General features: G+C 32.6%; 4 protein-coding genes across 9 annotated transcripts in view; 3 read left to right on the top strand and 1 right to left on the bottom strand.

Moving 5' to 3' along the window:
- Positions 1-8,564, top strand: part of LOC126868678 (rho guanine nucleotide exchange factor 11) — a 34,410-nt gene extending 25,846 nt beyond the window's left edge. For 3 of the 5 annotated variants that reach the window (XM_050624417.1, XM_050624420.1, XM_050624419.1), the window contains 8 exons: positions 4,339-4,610; positions 4,984-6,279; positions 6,403-6,513; positions 6,622-6,798; positions 6,935-7,155; positions 7,442-7,592; positions 7,850-7,896; positions 7,993-8,564. In XM_050624417.1, coding sequence (XP_050480374.1) covers positions 4,339-4,610; positions 4,984-6,279; positions 6,403-6,513; positions 6,622-6,798; positions 6,935-7,155; positions 7,442-7,592; positions 7,850-7,896; positions 7,993-8,091 — 2,374 coding nt within the window. In that variant the 3' untranslated portion in view covers positions 8,092-8,564. Of the gene's footprint in view, positions 1-4,338; positions 4,611-4,983; positions 6,280-6,402; positions 6,514-6,621; positions 6,799-6,934; positions 7,156-7,441; positions 7,625-7,849; positions 7,897-7,992 lie in introns of all 5 variants that reach the window. The other 2 variants (XR_007690684.1, XM_050624418.1) reach the window with 2 other exon arrangements.
- A 3,250-nt stretch (positions 8,565-11,814) lies between these two features.
- Positions 11,815-12,986, top strand: LOC126868721 (39S ribosomal protein L13, mitochondrial). Its single transcript, XM_050624515.1, has 4 exons — positions 11,815-11,988; positions 12,163-12,286; positions 12,377-12,531; positions 12,622-12,986. Exons 1-4 carry the CDS (start codon positions 11,965-11,967, stop codon positions 12,853-12,855), a joined length of 537 nt encoding a protein of 178 aa, XP_050480472.1. The 5' UTR covers positions 11,815-11,964; the 3' UTR covers positions 12,856-12,986.
- LOC126868726 (39S ribosomal protein L52, mitochondrial) lies at positions 12,953-13,912 on the bottom strand. 2 transcript variants are annotated; one of them, XM_050624521.1, is made up of 4 exons: positions 13,795-13,912; positions 13,468-13,537; positions 13,254-13,386; positions 12,953-13,178 (listed from the first exon to the last, which is right to left on the bottom strand). In XM_050624521.1, exons 1-4 carry the CDS (start codon positions 13,820-13,822, stop codon positions 13,035-13,037), a joined length of 375 nt encoding a protein of 124 aa, XP_050480478.1. In that variant the 5' UTR covers positions 13,823-13,912; the 3' UTR covers positions 12,953-13,034. The 2 variants fall into 2 exon arrangements, with proteins under 2 accessions (XP_050480478.1, XP_050480476.1); XM_050624519.1 differs by having other exon boundaries at positions 13,690-13,885.
- Positions 13,913-14,342: 430 nt separating this feature from the next.
- On the top strand, positions 14,343-17,964 carry LOC126868710 (ankyrin repeat domain-containing protein 54-like). Its single transcript, XM_050624502.1, has 4 exons — positions 14,343-15,157; positions 15,467-15,539; positions 15,720-15,939; positions 16,022-17,964. Exons 1-4 carry the CDS (start codon positions 14,876-14,878, stop codon positions 16,452-16,454), a joined length of 1,008 nt encoding a protein of 335 aa, XP_050480459.1. The 5' UTR covers positions 14,343-14,875; the 3' UTR covers positions 16,455-17,964.
- The last annotated feature ends 2,130 nt before the right edge of the window (positions 17,965-20,094 follow it).

The raw sequence follows: 20,094 nt of genomic DNA, 5'->3' as shown, positions 1-20,094 counted from the left end.
ATGCTCCATAGCTTAAGTCGATGTCAATTCTCAACGAGGAAACGGAAGAATAATTATTGCTTCGCGTTTAAAATCCAATGAATCGACGATTAATCTCGCAATGAATTCTACTCGCGGATTGTTAATGTTCTTGAGGATTCTACAATCCTTGGTGCATTTTTATTTCCTTCTTTCCCGTCTTTCTTTCTTTCTTCTTCCTTTTTTTTTTTATTGTCTCCTTTCTCTTTCTTTTTTTTTTTTTTTGAAAAACTACACAAGATTATTGACCTCACGGAACAACTGTGAAGTTCGCTTTTACTTGATGAAGCATGAAGCTACATTGCGGCTCTTTGAGTCCGTGGTTCGATAAATAAATAACTCGTATCGGTATCTTCGTCATTGTCGTGCGTTTATTTTTGGAAAAACGCGAACGATAATAATTTCGTGATATCATTAATAAAAATCAAGCCACGGCGCGCGCATTCGTTGTCTCTAGTAAAAATACACGTGTAGCAAGGTTTGCGGCTAATGCGTTGGTGATTTAATGATTCGAGCATGAGAGACGTAAAACGCCTTGCAAGCACGCGTTGGGAGTAGGAATGTTATAAATCCTCCGTCATGAGAGAGATGAAAGTCTCTTTATTTCTTTTCCCATAATTTTTAAAAGAGAGAGAGTGCTTGCAAAGAATTTCACTGTATCTCGACTTTATTTTCGTTTGGACCGCCGTCAGTGTCGTCTGTGTTTAAACGTCATTCAATGAATATTGAAACCTGGTTGGATTGTTGTGAGTATAGAAATTACTGCAAATATCTCGTGGATGAATAGGCATTAGTAAAAACTTTTCTATTATTCTTATTATAGTTTTAAGTGAAGGAAAAATGTTCGATCTGTTGGTAAAATAATATTTAAAGATAATTAGTAAAAGTAAATATCGTTTAAATCCTGAATTAGAAATAGGCGTCCCTTTTATCACTGTTCGATAGAACATGCAGACGAGCACGTTAGATCCTAATTTCAACGAGGTACATTATGGTTAATTACTCTTTTATAGCTTTCTCTTCCGCCAACAACGGTACGATACCTTTTGTTTTTTTTTTTTTTTTATCGCACCCTAGTCTTTCTCTTTGTTCATCGACTTATTGAAACATTTGATTACGTCCATCAAACATGGAGAAAAAAAATTCTCAACGATTCAGTGCTTAGCTTAGTGATGCAAAGAATCGATTTGGGGGCAATTAGTTCATTGAAAATTATTAACTTTGTATGAACGCGTTTCGCATAATGGAGGGATAGGTTTCTGGGAATAACTGTCCGACATATGGGTCACGTTCATCACAATTAAAATCAATAGACAACAATTAGAAAATGTTCATGACATTGGCAAATTTCCTTATCTCTCAGAATCATTCTTCTTCTTCTCTCTTTTAAAACAATTATGGGCTTGAATTAAATACAAACACTATAATGTCAATGATATTTCCTGAAACTTCTAATATAATTTTATATCTCTTTTATCATTTTTAATTTAAGTAAATAAATAGAAGAAGAAACGAAAAGCTTAATGCTTCCAAAGGGTTATAGATAAATGCAGTGCAATAGAGAATTCACTTCCTCTATCTCACGTATACATTTTTGGTCATTAATATCTCATGGCTGTTAGTACGATTTGCATGAATTAGCCGGCTAATGCATCTGGTTTTAAAAAGATCGATGCGCATAAATGGGCAGGAAAAAGAAAGTGATCCGTTTTGTATCGATCCGGCCGTAATACGTGTACACGGCTGTAAACGAGAACCAAAATGATATCAGGCTACGGATAGATGTCTTGTCCTTTATTTTTGAGACAATCGATACTTTCGAATCAATACATCGGCCGTACGCTTAGCTTCTTTTGCAGCCTCTTTATCGTTGGCCCATTCTGCACACGCGTCAATTTTTTCGTAATCGAAATCGTCACCGATAATTCATCATTGTTGGATGTCTCAATTAAATTTTGAGACTATGCCAGCTACGATTAACTGGTATCTTCAAATTGAAAGAAACTATTCGAATTATTGATAAACATGATATCGATGATTTCGCCCAGTGAAAAATTATATATTTTAATTCCTAGCTAAGAAATCATTAATTTGGTAAAATTTGTCGAGTCGATAAAAAAGCTCGATTTTTTGCGCGTGATTGCAAAAGATTTCATAACAAATTCCAAACGTTTGTTAAAGGAGGCATCAACGCTAAACAAAGAACTATATATGTCAATTTTGTACACTTCGGAAGAATAGTCGTACCATTGATGAGTACGTACAACTGTATGCATAAGGTAGTGTATCAACCACAAGTCGATGTCGTTTCTATATCTACGGGGTTGATTAAAGTGACGAAGGAGCGGCTTCGATAAGCCTTAGTTTGATCGATGTCGATTAAGCTCTCGTTTTTACTTGATACATCTTATCGACCACACTATTCGATTATTTCAAATAAATAAAAAACCTCTCAAAATCTGGTGAAAATCGTTCAGTCAATTCATCATCAATCAATTATTTAGCAACTGATATCTGAATTGTTTTATTTTTAAAATATGAAAATAATTATTTTTCCTGATGAAATTTATATTTTCGTATATCGATCGTAACTAAATATGTCATAATTTTAAATTACCGAAGCATTAAAGGGGTAGTATTTTCTTCAAGATCTCCTCGCTTTTTGGTAGTTGTCTTGGAACTCGGTGGAAAGGGTATGCAAGCAAAGGTATAATAAATGCGACAATCTAGCCAAAATGCCAATGTACTGTCAACCGACTTTTGTCGTAGAAAGAACGCGTAACCTTTAAGCTGGTGAAATCTTCTAACATAACAATTTGCTTCTACCAATCCACTTACAAAATTTATTTGTCAGTAAAGTTATGGGTTATTTCAAACGTTTGGCATTTATTGCTATAATACGGAAAGTATCTACAAATTAAAAAGGTATCTTAACGAACTGAACAGTCTCATCTTCGTGCACCACCAAATTTTATCCAATCTAATTGCCACTTACAATTAACTCTAAATTACCGACCTCTCGTACGCTACAATAAATATCCTACATATACCATAGATGAATAGAATTAAATTAGTAGAATGAAAATAAAAAAATATATAGATGTATACAAAAAGTCTCATTTAGATAATTCTAGTCTTAAATAATACAAATTCTAATCTCTCGTTTAAAATCTTAAATCGTACACGTTGTTGAATAAAGAAAAAAATAAAGGAAAACGGAAGAAAAGAATCAGTGGAATTATTCGTGGATGTAACGTAATATTCCTCCATTGGGGAAGTCCCGCACAAAAATGTCCATACGTAACATCATCGCGTTTACAGCAGAGGCAGCACATGCCTGCCAGCTTTACCCCATCAAGGAAGCCCTTTAGGGCTAAGGAGATATAAAAGATGAGACAACGTGGTTCTCGACGTGTCCGTCCTCGACCTAATTCTCGCGGCAACGAAAATTTAACTAGTCCGATATCCTCTACGGAACCGTCATCTCCCTTTGATCAGTCAAACGACATTTCACCGGGCTGCTCGAACATCGAAGAACGGCTACAAGAACTTCCTAACGACGCCCCTAATCACGAGACACGCGGTGTTAATGAACGTCGTACAAGGTCCGAGAGGTATAATTCTTTATCTAACGCTTTGTTACTTCTTTGACACCCTAATGATTGATTTGTATCTACAAGTTTGCAACTTTTATATTATTGCTTGAAAAATTAATATATTCTTATAAAAAATTAGCGGAGATTAGACAATGTAGGTAATTGGGGACTGAAATTTGAAAGAAATCAAAGAAATCAAATTTGAAGTCAAAGATTAATAAAAAGGGAAATTAATACGTACAATTTTGATGTTGTATAAATTTGCTTTTGATAAGCAGTGAAGTTTGACGCTTGGGCAATTTATCAGAATTAATGAAAATTTAGTGAAACTGTGAGAAAAGTTCATTGATCAACATTTGTGATTTATGGAAAATTTGATCGCAAAATACCTTATCATACCTATAAGTATACAAAATCGATAAAAGCGTATTTCTTGCTTTCATTATATTGACTCAGTAATCGCGTCAGATACAATTAACAAATATTCAATTTAAGAAAAAGAAAGATTACAAAGAAAAGAAAATATTATAGTAGAAATAGATATAGCGCTCTTTGTTATAAAATATATTTAACGATAGTCTAATTTCCGAGGAAATCCGAGGAAGCATAATTGGCAGTGACATCAGCGAATTTGCGTATAGGTATTGAAAAGGTTTCAAATGGCTGTGGTAGCAGTACAGTTTAAACGTAGTAGAATGCTTCATTCGCTAACGATTGACTATAGGGCTGGTTTCAGTGACTGCGAGCAAGCTGGGACATTTCCTGGGAATTCAGCAGGCAGTTCGTCGAACAGTAGCCTGTCGACGAGAAGTTTGGACAGTCCCAGTACCAGCCTGGAACAAGTACACCCAGCAACCTCTGCAACCAACACATCGACCTCGTGGGACAGCGATGTTGATGTTGAACCGGATCCACCAGATTGGAGTCAAGGCGTTGCCGAGGATGTACTTGCGCGACTCAGTAACGCGGAGAAAAAACGACAAGAAGTTATCAATGGTTTGTTTCTCCTTCTATTTCATTGTGACATACATAGACGACCCTTTGTCCATTTTTTTTTATTTAACCCTTGTGATGACACTATTTTTCCCTACAACTCTTAAATTATTCCTGATGTGACTTAATTCATAATTATTAATAATTAATAATTAATGAAGTTGTTAGCATACGTAAAAGTAGGAAAAATAAGCGTGAAACAGTAGGATTAGTAAGACGAATTAGTTTTATTAAAAAATTATTTTATACTTTGCTATAAAGGCTTTATCTTAGGAATTAGACATTATTCTATATTTCTTGTGAAACAAGGAATAATTAAAAAAGTTAAGTAAAAAAAGTTCTCTGTAAAACGTAATTTCTGTGTATTGTTTTTCAGAACTCTTTCACACGGAGCGATCACACGTACGGGCGCTTAGAGTGTTGTCACACGTCTTCCACAAGCCGCTCCTTGAATCTCAAGTACTTCCCTTAGACCAAATACAGTTACTATTTTCCAATTTAGACGAAATGTTAACGATTCATTCGCGCTTCAACCAAACGATGAAACGCAAGAAGAAGGAAAACCCGTGTGTTGGTGATGTCGGAGATCTTCTCCTAGAGATGTTCGACGGCGAGAACGGAGAGGCGTTTGAGAGAGCCGCATCCACCTACTGTGCGAAACAACAAGTAGCCTTGGATGCCTTGCGAGACCGTCGTCGCAAGGATCCGAAATTGAATTCCTTTCTGAACGAGATCGAGGCTAATCCTCTTTGTCGAAGGCTACAGCTCAAAGATCATATCCTGACGGGAATGCTTCGATTGACCAAATACCCTTTGCTCTTTGAGAATTTGGCGAAATTCACGCCGGAGAGTAACGAAAAGGAACGAGCCGCGGTTTTGCGAAGTCTCGATCGAAGTAAGGAAATTCTCAGTTGCGTTAACCAAGCCGTACGCGAGGCTGAAGATTATCAAAGGTTGGCAGAAATCCAACGTACAATTGATAGATCTGCATTCGATAAATTCGATCATCCGACTGTTCAGGAATTCAAGAATCTAGACATTACGAAACGTAAATTGATATACGAAGGTCCGTTGCAGTGGCGCAGAACTGAACAAAATCGAGCGAAACCGGTCGATCTGCACGTGGTGCTACTCGACGATACGATACTCCTGTTGCATCGACAGGACGAAAAGTACCTGCTAAAATTCATCAACCCAAACCAAGCAAACTCTGTATTGAGTCCTATCGTAAAGGTATCCACTGTTCTCGTCAGGAATAACGCCGTGGACAAAAATTCTCTCTATCTGGTCAACACGTCGCAAAACGGTGCGCAAATCCATGATTTAGTCGCAGCTTCGCCTGCGGAACAAAAGCAATGGTTTAAGCACATCTCCGAGGCAGCTGAAGCGTACAAGGCTCGTGATAAGCAAGGCAGAAGACCTACTCCGCCTACTACACTGCCAGAAGAACCTGGACCTACAATTGAAGATCCTTCTTCAATGGAACATGACAATATTCCCAATAAAACGGATCAGGAACGGGAGCATGAACTAGAAACAAAGGAATCTACGCAAGATACTAACGTGGAGCAAGAAGGAGAGCTGCCTAATACTTCTGGGCCTGAGATTTCAAGGACTGATCAAACGAAACAGCAACAGCCACACCAACACTCGTCTGAACCTTCGACAACAGGTTTTGTGTCTTTTATTATGATCTAGCATATTGTTCTGTTGTTTTCTGAAGTAGAATTTCAAAGATTATCTTGTGTAGAATATTTGTTACATAATGTGTGATATTTTTTTTAATTTGGTACAGGAGAACCATTACGATTAGTTACTTGTACACAAGCATCGTTAATTGACCCGCTTGAAGTTCACGTAGAAGTACCGCCTGTACATGTTGCGGAACCGGTGCTTACACCAATAGGTATGTTATTTATTTGTTTATTATATGATATGTATCTCTTTTGTTAGTTTAACGGTTGATATAACAGATATTTCATAAACGACGTGATTGTTTTCTCTAAATTTTCAGAATGTCTTAGAAGAAAAGACGAGATTATTAAACAAGCTTTAATCGAAAAACAATTATTGGTAGCAGATATATTAAATATTCCGAAAGAAGATTTCGAACATGTAGCAGACATGGCATCCGAGCCATCGAGCATGGAAAAAGAGCCTTCTGAGCTTATACTCGCTGCTATTAGTCAAGGTATTTTTATTAATAAATAATGTTTGTTTTATCATCATATATAAATTATCTCTCAAAAATTTCTCGAATAAATTGTTAGTCTATTAATCCTATCAATATTTCTAGAGATATGTAATATTTTATTTTATTTTCGCAGCGAATCAATTAGTAGGAATGTTAAATTCAGCGTTAAATGTAAGTGAAACGGAAACTGTTCTTGCATCGCGTGGGGTATCGGCATTAACAACACCACCAAGTTGCGAAGCGACTGGTTGTCCATCACCACGATTGCACCTTCATCCTCAGCAACCAGCGATATCAATCGCAAGTTTACAACCAGTGTGTCACTCTTTGACCTCTCAATTGTCACAATTACTGGTAATACTCCACTTTTGACAATGTACCTGTGTATTAGATTGTCCCAAAAATTTCTTTCGTTTTATAAAGTAATAAATTATAATTAGAAGTAATAAAAGAACAACATTTTATGTTTTGTTCTATAATCAAATGGACCATATATAATTGAGTAAAATAAAATAAAACAAAAAATTTTATGCATCTATTACTTCCTTATAAAACGAAAAAAGCTTTTGGGACAACCTAATACTTAAAGTTGAAAAAAACAATGCTTTTTCAGTAAAATGTATTTTCTTATATATTCTAGGAAATTATAAAAGAAAGGGAAGAGGAACGTGAAACGTTGAGAAAAGAGTTACGCAGAAGTAGAGAACGTCTTCATGCCCTTGATGCAGATATACAACGTCGTGAATTTTCAGAAACATGCACTGTGTCAAGTCAAACACAAACGAAATCCAGTTAGTTCATTACTTTTTCAATTTTTCAGAATGTGGGTTGATAATATTCTTTGATCTACAATGACGACCATATACTTACGTACGGTTGACAAAATTAAATTTTACTTGTTTTAATTACAAAAACTGCAACGTACATAAGTAGGTTGTCCGCTATAAAGTCAATAGCTTGGATCATAATACTTACAAAGCACCTCATTTCTTGGAATAAAGATATTCTCGGAATATTAATTTCTTTCCTTTTTTGGGGGGGTTTTTAGGTGAAGTTTTAAATGCAGATAGCAGTATTGACGATCCCACTCGTGATGTAAGGATCTTAATTTAACGTGCTAGTAAATTAATCCCGTTTCTAACTTCTCCTTAGACTATTTATGTCATAAATTTAATATTACTCTGTTCACAGGAATTTGTGGATGCACGTGGTGAATCTGAGACAAATGAAGAATCAGAACACATAGAACATGAAACAGAAACAATAGTAATGGGGGATAGTGTTGGTTGAAACGTGCATGATTATTATATCAAAATAATGTCGACCAGGTGCATTTTACGAGCAAAATCGTTTCCGAATGCTCATACTGGAAGAAATCAAAATTATGTAAAAAATGACAAATGGCGAGTAGCTGTTTATGGAATACAATAATATTAGATACATATTTACAGAGTCATGGGTCAATGATTAATCATACCTTTGCCAAAGATTTTATGTAACTGGATCTACATGACGTAGTAGCATGGCGCGCATACGTCATATTATATCAATGACTGGAAATTACATAAATTTTTTATTACCAATAGTATAACGACGGAATTTCTGAAATAATATGGTGAAGGAGATCTGTTCAAAAAGAGAATCCCATATAGATTGCTATAACTCAAGTTTAATCTCTCTCTCTCTCTCTCTCTCTCTCTCTCTCGCTCTCTCTCTCTCTCTCTCTCTCTCTCTCTCTCTCTCTCTCTCTCTCTCTCTGTCTCTCTCTCTCTCTCTCTCATATACTATACACACACAAATACATAGATCAATAATTTAAGTAGGAGCTTTATATGATTATTGAAGAATTCTTTTACTGTGAATTATTTTAAAATCTACACTGTTATAGTACTCTAATAATACTTATTGTATAAAAGTTGTTACATCATGTCTTGAATGATATCGATTTCTATAACATATTATTTTATATACATCGATTTGTATACTGAAAATCTTTCCTTAAGATGCTTTTTAGGAAACAAGTCAACTCTTTCGAAGTTACTTTGAAATACTTATTACTAGTGCATTTTATACAGAAACATTTACGTAAATGTGTTGTATACGTTTAGCGCAACTTAGTCGTTCGTTTCAAGAAACTACCTTTTGTGATCTGCTACGGCATATTTGGAACCAACTGTGTTACTATAACAATTCAATAGTCATGAAATATAATTTGCATTTATATAAAGATATATGATCAGAAGATGCGTCGATATTTCAAAGTATAAAAAAAATGCAAAGCATATATTAATGGAAAATAACGATTTTCAACTAGTTATCATTGAATAACACGCTTTTACATACTTTCCTTATATTTCGTGACCAAATGTTCAGGATATTCGATCCAGAGGCGGAAATGCTGATTGATTTCTAAATTGTATCAATTAAACGAAAAGCACCTAATGGTAATTATTAACATAATATATCATATTATTTCTGTTATGATACAAAACATAAGGCAAATGTGTTCGCATCCTAATGTTTATTATTATTATTATCATGACTATGATTATCATTATTAAAATTATTGCAGCCTTGAATTATTATTATTTTTATAATTTATAGTAATTTTACAACAATTACAATAACTTAAACCAATGTAAAGTCAATTCAAAAAGTTACTAAAGTTAGTAAAACGAAAAGGAAATAGCTGAATTTCATATAATGCTAAGAATAATTCTATTCTATATTCTTACTAATAGTTTACAATAACAATATGTTGAAAATAATTAAATTTTGACCAACAAATTTATTAAAAACTTTGTTCTTAATATGTAGTTAAATGTATTTAACTTTTAAAAGATAGAAAAACAATTAAGTTATTAAATTTATAAATCACATTAATACAGTGTATTAGTTCATAGTTTCATTTCAATTCTTTTGTCAATACTTTATTTAATTATTTAACCCTTGTTTTTTCCTTCTTCTTAATAACTTGAAAAGCACAAGCATTTAATTCGACATAAAATCTAACATAAAGAATCATAAAAGTGTGTTTACAAAAATTATTTAAGAATTTTTAAATACATGTTACTAATAACGAACTTGTAATAAAATTCAAAGAATTGTTTACAACCAAACCATTCTAAGTAATAATTCATAAAGTATAATTAAAATGTACCTACTTGTAATGCATTAGGCATCATAAATCACACGTTCTGGATCTTTTGTAAGAGAGATCTTTTACTTTCTTTACAATAAGATTTCCTTTTAGTAAAGATTAATTTATAACATAGTATTTACTTATTATAGAAAAATCACGAAATTGAAAAATTAATATCTATATCATTTATACAATCAGTATGCATATATGTATATATAATGATGCTTTTCATTATTATGTAAAACTGCATAAACATGAGAACAAAATTATGAATTTGTATCTATCCTGTTGACTTTTCCATATTATTTACTAACAACATTTGCTTTGGAAAACAATATTTACCTCTTGGTGCTATACTTGCCTAAATGAACAATCAAGTTCCTCTTTTGATTATAATGGAATTTAGAAATAGAAATAAGAAAGTAAACAAAGATTTGTATACTATTTGTAGACTCCTGAACATGATTGGTAACTTCAAAATTATCAATATTCATAGATAAAAAAAAAACTATAACTAATGTAAAACACTTTCTCAAATGAATTTATAATAAATAAATATATAGAATCATGCATAAGTGAAATATTATAACAAATATTTTACTGCTGTTTAATTAATACTAATATTGGTTTATCAATGATACTTTCGAATTAGAAAACACAGTTGGAGTGACAAAATGTACTTCTTTTTGTAACAAAGGACTGATCGTGCGAAAAAGACTTACCTGTTTACATAAAATCTTTGCTACTATTAAATACTAATAATTCCTTAATGATAAAATGCGAATAATTATAAATACATTACTATGTATATGTATAAAGTATTTAATAACATTATTAGTTGATATTATTGATTATTATTATTATATTATTATTGCATTAAAATACTTATAAATTGTAAATTATCTTGTAATTCTTTTACATTCTTTTACCTGCATAAACAAATCCTAGCATTCTTTATTTTCCTATAATTTTAAATTTTTGTCATGTATTACTCTATACATTTTAAACTTACATCATAAGGTATTGATAGAAGCATCAGAAAGTCAGGATCTAAATAGATTTAATTTGTTATTATTGCTTTAACTTTTTTATATGTGAATATTATATGAAGATTAGTTTCAATAATTTATATATTATATTTTGTCTGTGTTAATAGACAAATTCAACACATTTGAAATACAGTTTCATTATCGTTACCAAAAAACTCCTCTTCAAGTTTATTTTAATAACTTTTGTAATATGGTTCTAAAATGATATTTGAAATATGTAAATAAATGTAAAACTTATCTATCTGATAATGTTGCGCAAGAACAAAAATATTTCGTGTATTATTAAGTATATAGAATGTTAATTTTAGATTGAACATTTAAATTATTTCCAACATTATTAAGACAAAGACTAAAAGAGGACTTAAATGTTTTCGAGGTGTGCATTTGGTTGTGATGAAAAAAAAGACCTGTGAAGGTCATCTTGATAGTGTTTCAAACATTTCATTAAAATTTGTTTGTATGTCAACATATATTTTGCATAATGCGATATTGTAGTATACGTAAAAATAAGTTTAGCAACTTAATTACAATGACCTTGAAGTGGTACCTTGCAAACGAAAGAATAATTTTAAGTTGGAAGGATATAAATCACATAAATTACACGTTTTATCGACAGGAAGTAAAATTAAAAATTCTTGGTTGGACGATTTTTTAAACTTGCTTGTAACTAACCTTGCTTAATTGATTCCTTAGATTCTGAACTTTTATTTCAGCCCTCAAAAGTTAAAAAATTCTGCCCAGCAGCTGAAAAATTTGGATTTTCTGATTTTGCCACCTCGATTAGTTTCATCTATTCACCGTTAGATGGTAATAGTATTTTATAGTCCAAGTATTGCCAACGTTAGGAAAATTTTAGTTAGAAGATCGTACACTTTATATAAGAATTTAACCCTAAAAATACGATGTTTAACACAATCTAAAAATATATATTATTCGTACATTCAAAACTAAATTTTGAATACAAACTGCAGAATGTCTCTTCTGCGCAAAGGACAGGTTAGCTTTTTTATTTACTTCATTTCATTATTTATGTTTTCTCAAATTTTGTAGGTTAATGAATTTAAAAACAATCTTTAAAAATTTTTTCGTTAAATGCACCTTAAATGTCTGTCACTACATTTTGATATTACACTAATTAATTAATTTATCATCTATTCATTTCACTTCTAGCATTGGGGTACTTTTGCATGTGTTTGGCACATTTTCGATGCAACTTGGCAAAATCCATATAGAAGTGCACATTTGATAAAAAAATACCTTATGGGATTATACAAACCTATATATCATCCTATGAGTAAGTCAAATGAAATATATACATATGCATATAATAACACAGATTGCAAGATTGGCATAAATAATATTCTAAATGTTAATTTTTATATAGACCAGTGTGGTGACCACGTAATAGTAATAAATAGCAAAGAAATTGCATTGCGTGGAGATGAGTGGCAAAAACGAGTATATTTTCATCATACTGGATTCCATGGTGGAGCTACTTGGACTCTTGCATGGGAATTACATAGTAAAGATCCTACTATGGTAGTTGACAGATTTTCATAAACTACTAATATATTAAAAAATTTGATTGTATTATTACACTATATATATTTTTTTATTTGTAACATATAGATTGTTAAGAAAGCAGTTTATAGAGCAATGGATGGAACTCTGCAAAGAAGATATACCATGCAGAGGTTACACATTTTTCCTGATGATAATGTACCCAAAGAAATGTTAGATAATGTTACCAATCAGATTAAACAATTAAGATCTGTTCCAGTTAAACTGTATGATATTCCACAAGAGGAAAGAGATAAAATTCCACGACTTATAAAATATCCTAGTGATTACCAGCTCAAATAAAGTTATATATATAGATTTAAAATAAATTATCACATTATTTTAAAAAATTTGTTTGTTTCATTTTGATAAATTGTCACATAAAAGTAATGGAAAGATATTGAAAAATAAAGCAGTAAAATTTATATAGCATATTTTACTTTTTACATTTATTTACAAATTGTGAAATGAATTAAAAAATATTATTCATTGATAATTGGCAACACACCTTTAGGTTTCAATTGACTATCCAAAATTTTCTGTTCCTGTTCTTTCTTTTCTTTCAATAATCTACTATGTCGTTCAACTGCAAAATCAATTTCTCCAACTAGTTTAATAATTTTTCTCTGTAAATTAAGCATTTTATTTATTACGCCATTTTACTGAAAATTTTATTAAGAAAATAATGTTTGAAACAATACCATATATTCTTGATGCTTTTGTATACGCTTCAACTGTCTTGAAGCATATGGGACAGGTTTATTATCTTTAAAAGAATAGTCAGACAAAGTAACCAATGGACCAGTAGTATTTGGATTTTTTGTCAAGTTTCTTCTGTAATTATTAAATCATATGACATTTCACAATTAATATATATAGATATAAGTTTATATTTTGCATAAAATTTATCCTTACGCTGCCCTCCATCTCTGATCCAAATATATTGGGAAAGATGTATGAAATTTATTGATAGCAACAGTAAAATCTAAAAAATAAAAATATAGTTGATATCTGAACAAATTTTTTGGTTATCGTATAAAAATAGTAAAAGTTTAACAATTGTGATGGAATATATATGGTTTTGGTAGAGTAATTATTTCATCATATTGTAACTATTTTAAATAACTTCACACTAACGCGTCGAATAGCTTGTTCGAAGTATTATTTTTGCCGTAGATAATGACATTTTATTTCGACAATATTTTTAAGGAATATTTATAATGCAATTCATTTAAGTGATACCTCTGGTGATACTAGGTACATAAACCATAGAATATGTATTAATGAGGTAGACTACATTTAATGTTTATATTTTACATAATAAAGTAAATACATAAAGATATAATTTATTAATATTTTTTATATAACTGTACCTATTTTATATGTATATTAAAAATAAAGTCTTTTATACGTAACTTTTTATTGTTGTAAACTGGTGGCTCCCTTTAGTGTGAATATTTTGTGTGATATAGGGCAAATTCTAATGTCGCGAATTTAATTGTACAGCGGCGTAGCTGATACAACGAACAAAAGTTATTTAACAAGTTTATCGATTAATTTTAAAATTATTTATCAGTAACAACTGTGATTACTCTCAAATTTCATATATATTTTCCTTACCATGGGACAGAACATTGTCAACAAAGCATAAATCGCTCGCTTTCTAATATTGTAAATTCCAATCAAAATAATGTGTACTAGCATTAGTTAGTAAGAATTTGTCTTATTGGATAACAAATTAATCGTAGATTCTCATGTAAATCCAAGCGAATAAATGTGACCCAAAACTCATTTGGGTCACTCTGTGACCCAAAAAATAGAGAAACGTTAGAATCATTAGATCGTTAGGACCGTTACGCTGAGTTCAGTGTCTAAATAAATTTCATTAAAGCGCAAATCTTGTTAAAGTAGTCAATCTATTATAAATACTTAGTTTTAAATATAATTAGTTTAAAAAAAAATTATTGTTCGAGTTAATCTTTATTGTTATGTATTTCTTCATTTAAACGTCGAATTGTTTGAAGTTGCAACACGAGCAGAGTGCTTCAGCATTTCACGGGCTGCAACCGTGCCAAATTCCCCAACTGTTGGGAAAGCCACGCAACACTATCAAAGAATCTTCTGATTTCACTTTGTGGTAGACTAAAACGAATTATAAAGTTGGCAATATGATATAAACCTAAGTGACTAATCCCAGAACTGTTATTATTGTCTTACCGACACAGTCCTGAGTCCTTGTGCCCTGGTATGAGAATATATACGTAGTATAATTTGAGTTTAGAAAGAGAAGTGTTTTGTATCTAATACGTTAGTGAATGTCAAAATGACATCTGTGGATTCAGGAATCGAAACAAGTAACAATTCAGACGATAGTTCGATCGCTCAAAGTGAAGATATGACAATGGAAGAAATTAGTAATGCCAGTTCAGCTCCTACAATAATAACTTGTAATAATAATTACAATGAAATACAAGAAATTAAACCCGGCATTGTTCACACTATATTTAAACCAAATTCGTCTGTTTGCTTATCAAATATGCACGATGGTGTTCAAAATTATACACCAGCAAGTAGTTCAAGACCATATATTGGTGTATCCCCTAATGTAAGTATTGTTTTTTTATATAAAATATTTTTACATACTTCTATATTTTGGTGATCACCTTTGATTGTTTCTCCTCTTATTAATATGAACGCGTTTAATACTTTTTCGTTATTTATAATGTAATTATTGTTAGTATGTGAAATTATTAATTTATGCTATAATAAATTATAGCGAACAATTAGATTACTTATAATAATATAGAAGTGATTAATATAACTACTTATTTTTCTTATTAAGAAAATATCATACAAATTTTGTGAAGTAATCACAATATAACGTATAAAGTATATAAAAAATAATTTGTTGCAGGTTTTAGAGGTTAAGTTCCCCTTCAAGTGTAATTCTGTTGGTTCATCAACAGCTAGAACATTTTTAGTAAACCGTAAGTTACTGTGTAAATCCTTTTTAATTATGATACCTTCAATTCAAATTACAGAAATCCAGATTTTTGTGCAATAATAATTAACAAAATATATAACAAGAAAATATTAATGATTACCTTATACATATTTCAACAACATAATTATCTTTTTCTAATAATGTTCTGCATTCTTCTTTTTAGAACATGTTTATTGTAGCAAAATAAAGTTGACTAAAGAAAAACGCAGAAACCGTCACTTTGTTTCTCTGGTTGATGATTACACTCGTCTTGTTCAACATAGAATGAGAATTGCAGCAGCTACAAACAACACCATGGTGATGAAAATTCTTTTAGATTCTAATGTTTCACCTAACAGTGGTGATAAACAAGGACGAACTCCTCTTCATCTTGCCTCTTGCAGGTAAATTTGACCCACATAACCAACACTAAATTACCATTTTTTAATAAATATTTCATAGTAGTAATATTATATGCTATTACAGGGGTTATACAGACATGGTTCGTTTGTTATTGGAATATGGTGCAGATCCTAATCTTCGTGATTCTGTAGGTAATACACCATTACATTTAGCAGCCGTGACAAGCAAAATATCTGTAGTTACACTCCTTTTAAATGCCGGAACGGATCCCTTATGCTTAGATCAATATGGTTATAATCCATTACACTTAGCACAAACAAAATTAAAGTTATTGCAAAACTGTAAAGGGAAGGATATGATGAAGATCAAAGATGAAGTGCAAAGCATAATTAGTATGTTGTTGGCATATTTACAAAAGTATAAAGATACTCACGAAAGTATGGAAACCTTGAGTAGTTTGTGTTCACGTTTATCTTTATCAAACACGTCAAATCAAGTTCAGGATGATGTGAAAGATTTATTGGCTAATTTAAATGCTCTATCTATAACAAAGTAATCACTTATTCACTTTACCAAACTAATAGTTTTATAAATAAATTGATGTAAAACAAAAAAGTAATTAACAGTATGCGTTAAATTTAGTTTGCTCGTAATGGGTTCATTTTAATCAATTAATTTACACACTGAAATTTTTTTTTAATTTATATAAGTGCGCAATATAACGGTAAAGTTTTGATATACAGTAGAACAGAGTAGAGCTATAATTTGGAAAGTTGTGCGAATGTTAATAAAGTAAGGTATTCGACTTTGACTCATTGACGATAAAAAGAAATATTTACATTTTCTTAAAGTCAAACTATATTTCGCTCGCTTATTATACTGACTTGATTCTGTATGTTTCTATTGGCTACAAAACAAATCAAGTTTCGATAATTAGCTAATAGGTATTTTATGAAACGCATTTTATAAATTTCATTTTGGCCTCGGAGTGTTATACTTTTGTGTGCTATATTTTCATGTTTTTTTAAATTACTATTGTTTTGGATTTATTGTATTTACAAAACTTAATGCAGATTCCATACAGTACAAAAAAATAAATCGTAGGATATCACATCATTAAATCAAGTATGTATTTGATACAAACCATAATCCTCATAAATTTCATAATCCTCATAAATTTCATAATCCTCATAAATTTCATATTCATCATAAATTTCAATTCATTATTATATATTATATATTAACTATACACTAATATGAAAGTTTGTATTTTCCTTTTCTTCACTCAACTAGTTGGTTTAAATAATAATCGCTAAATAACCATAGGATTATTAATTTAAGAAATTATTATAATTTGATTTTGATAAGTTGTTATGCATATAATGTGCAAATAGTTTTTCTTCAAGACGATTAAAAAATGTTGTGCTACATAAACTTTTTTAAGTTTATAAAGCTGCAAATAGAGTGCAAAAATAAAAGCTGCAATTTATACAATTTATATAGATATTGATAGAGTAAGATTGCTCATGTAAATTTATCTCTATAAATTTTGAAAAAAGGATTTTGCTTTATTTTTTATATATTTATTTTACATAATATACATATTTACATGTATATTATTTTGTTTTTCAATAATTTCTTTTTATATTAATATTTTCTATACATATCTTCTGAGTTATTAAATATCTTATTGATATTGAACTTTATGTCCCCCTTTTTAGGTTTTCAAACAATACAAAACAATAAAGATATAAAAGTAGGCTGCAAGATATATTGTAGCATATACATACTTCGTACTTTCATTACTATTTTAGGATGTATGACATTTTTTAAATTTTAAATAAATACATAAGCTAACAAATAAAGTATAGTTGTAAACATATATCCTCATTCATTCTCATAAAAAATTTCAAATAGAAAGAATCTTAAAGTGCATTCCTAATAAACGTCTTCAAAATATTTCGATTCTTATATGAAATATTATGTGCTACAACAGTATCAATTTTGTTAAATATTGTAGTTGTCGCATTGTTGTATATATTCTTTCACTCTGTTTGCAGCCTCAACACTAACTATGGGAATTATATAAATGTGTGAACATATGAACAAATTATGTCGAATTCAAGTTGTTCGCATTTACCTTGTAAATATATGTAATATCGTGATATAATGTGTTTACAAAGAGTGGACAATAGAGATGTTAATCAGACAGAAAAAGACGATTGTTGTTCAACCTGAACTATTCACGCCAAACGCACAGAAAACAGCGCAATCCACACTCTCTTGGCAACGCCACTCGCAACCTCTATCTCCGCTCAGCTCGCACTCTGCTTCTGGACTCGCACTCTGTTTCTCGACTAATGCTCTGGTCGTTGCCGCATTCTGTTGTCTTTTTCCTAGGCCCACCGCACACGTGTTCTGCAGACGCTCGTGGCCAGGGTCACGTAGGTCTTTTCCACGAAACTATGCACTTGAAAAGACCGATGACACATTGATGGGCCCGACGGCGCCTCGGCTCTCGCGACATTGTTCATAGTTCGCCCGATATTTCTTAGGCCTTTCGTCCACGATACTACATTCGGCCATCCTGCAATAACATCTGCCCTCAGATGTTGCCTTCTATCTCGCTGTCATCAGATGCGTCACTTTCGGCGTTTAGGACCCAAGGTTTCATAAAATCGAGATGTGTGCGGGTCCTTCCTTCGGTACTGCTTCGCACGCTTTCTTCTTTTCTTGTAATTTTGCAGGTTCCCTTCTAGCTTACCTATGTTTCGTTCGGTTAGGCTACAGTCAAGGCAGTTGGATACCACGTGTTCGACCTTTTCGCGTAACCCCCTGAACCAGAAGTCCTTCTTGACCATAGCTTCTGTTTTGGTAACCTCGAAATGCCCACGCTCGTGCGCTTGCCTGACTACCTGAGCCCGCATCGCCTTCAATACTACTATTAGCACATCGTCCTTACGCTCCTTATACAAAATATTGTTTCTTACTGCCTGCCCATCGGCCTGACTGCACGTTGCGGCATCCAAAATCCTACGGACTTCAATGTCCTTGTTCTGTGCCCTTCTCAACCGTGCAATCAGCCCGTCTTCACTCTCCGTTACATACATAGTGCTCGGCAGGGGGTTCCTACTCGGAGCATCTACATGCTGCATACTTTTCCCCGGCCGATGACACACCTGATACTTAAACTCGCCTAGTAACAAAGCCCATCTAGCCACACGCGCACACAAATCTTTCTTTCTAACTACACCTATCGGACTCGCATACTCCGAGTCTGACGATTTGATGACACCCTCGTTTGTCCACACTTCCATCAGATCATCTTCTTCCTTTCTTTCCGACGGCGCCAGTCTTCGCGGTCTTCGCGCTGCCGGCTTGTCGCTTTCCAAAACTACTTTTGCGGTTATTCCGACGTCTCGCTTCTTCTCCGGCCTATACCCCCTAACGATATCTCGAATCGCTTCACGATAATGCGGTTCCTGTACGTGTGTTAGGTCTGTTTCGTCAGTCCGTTCTACTACGTTAATTCTAAACACATCCGACACGTCTTTGTTAGTCTGTTCGTCAAGCCGCAAGAAAGTCACTTCGCCCCGTTTAACCCGTAACTCTACCTGATCCAGAAAATCAGTGCCTAACAACAGGCCGTGCTTCGTCAATATTTTGTTTGAAACAACGTGCAAAGTGATTGGCAGTTTACACCCATCAACCGTCATTACCTTAGTGAATTCACCCCAGGTCTCATTGCCAGCGGAACCAAAACCGTCGAACTTAAACTTGCATTTACCTAGCGGTGGTGACCCTAACCTCGCATACTCGTCTGATCGAATGAACGTGAGATCACTACCCGTATCCACTAGTGCCACAAACCTACAATCATCTATCGCCACTTCTTTCACATACTTCCCTTTTTCGGATCTTGACACTACGCAAGTCTCTTTCGGTCGTGCCGTACACCTCGCTGCAATATGTCCAAATCCGCTGCACTCGGAACACCTAACACCTTCTCCCCTCTCCGGACACTTAACACTTAGATGATCCTCACTACCGCAAATGAGGCATCTTCTTTTCTTCATTGCGTCTACAGATTGACTGGGCTTCCCGTTCTTCTGGGTTTTAGCCGGCTTCACAATCGACTTTGCTCTGCTACTCTTCTGCTCTTCGTACATCACTAACCTCTTCCTTAACTCTTTGAT

The sequence above is a fragment of the Bombus huntii genome, chromosome 8 (assembly GCF_024542735.1).
Source record: "Bombus huntii isolate Logan2020A chromosome 8, iyBomHunt1.1, whole genome shotgun sequence".
Classification (NCBI taxonomy): Eukaryota; Metazoa; Arthropoda; class Insecta; order Hymenoptera; family Apidae; genus Bombus; species Bombus huntii.
Note: the sequence above shows the minus strand (reverse complement) of the source record. Positions and strands in the feature narration are given on the sequence as shown.

What these genes read in the sequence shown, in the direction of transcription:
- LOC126868721 (XM_050624515.1), top strand. Translation starts at nt 11,965, where the DNA reads ATGTCTCTTCTGCGCAAAGGACAG. An exon ending in ACCTATATATCATCCTATGA is followed by an intron (nt 12,287 to 12,376) that starts GTAAGTCAAATG and finishes ATTTTTATATAG; the next exon opens with ACCAGTGTGGTGACCACGTA. An exon ending in ATAGTAAAGATCCTACTATG is followed by an intron (nt 12,532 to 12,621) that starts GTAGTTGACAGA and finishes TGTAACATATAG; the next exon opens with ATTGTTAAGAAAGCAGTTTA.
- LOC126868726 (XM_050624519.1), bottom strand. Translation starts at nt 13,738, where the DNA reads ATGTCATTATCTACGGCAAAAATAATACTTCGAACAAGCTATTCGACG. An exon ending in GATCAGAGATGGAGGGCAGC is followed by an intron (nt 13,387 to 13,467) that starts GTAAGGATAAAT and finishes TAATAATTACAG; the next exon opens with AAGAAACTTGACAAAAAATC. An exon ending in AAAAGCATCAAGAATATATG is followed by an intron (nt 13,179 to 13,253) that starts GTATTGTTTCAA and finishes CTTAATTTACAG; the next exon opens with AGAAAAATTATTAAACTAGT.
- LOC126868710 (XM_050624502.1), top strand. Translation starts at nt 14,876, where the DNA reads ATGACATCTGTGGATTCAGGAATCGAAACAAGTAACAATTCAGACGAT. An exon ending in TAGAACATTTTTAGTAAACC is followed by an intron (nt 15,540 to 15,719) that starts GTAAGTTACTGT and finishes TCTTCTTTTTAG; the next exon opens with AACATGTTTATTGTAGCAAA. An exon ending in CTTCATCTTGCCTCTTGCAG is followed by an intron (nt 15,940 to 16,021) that starts GTAAATTTGACC and finishes ATGCTATTACAG; the next exon opens with GGGTTATACAGACATGGTTC.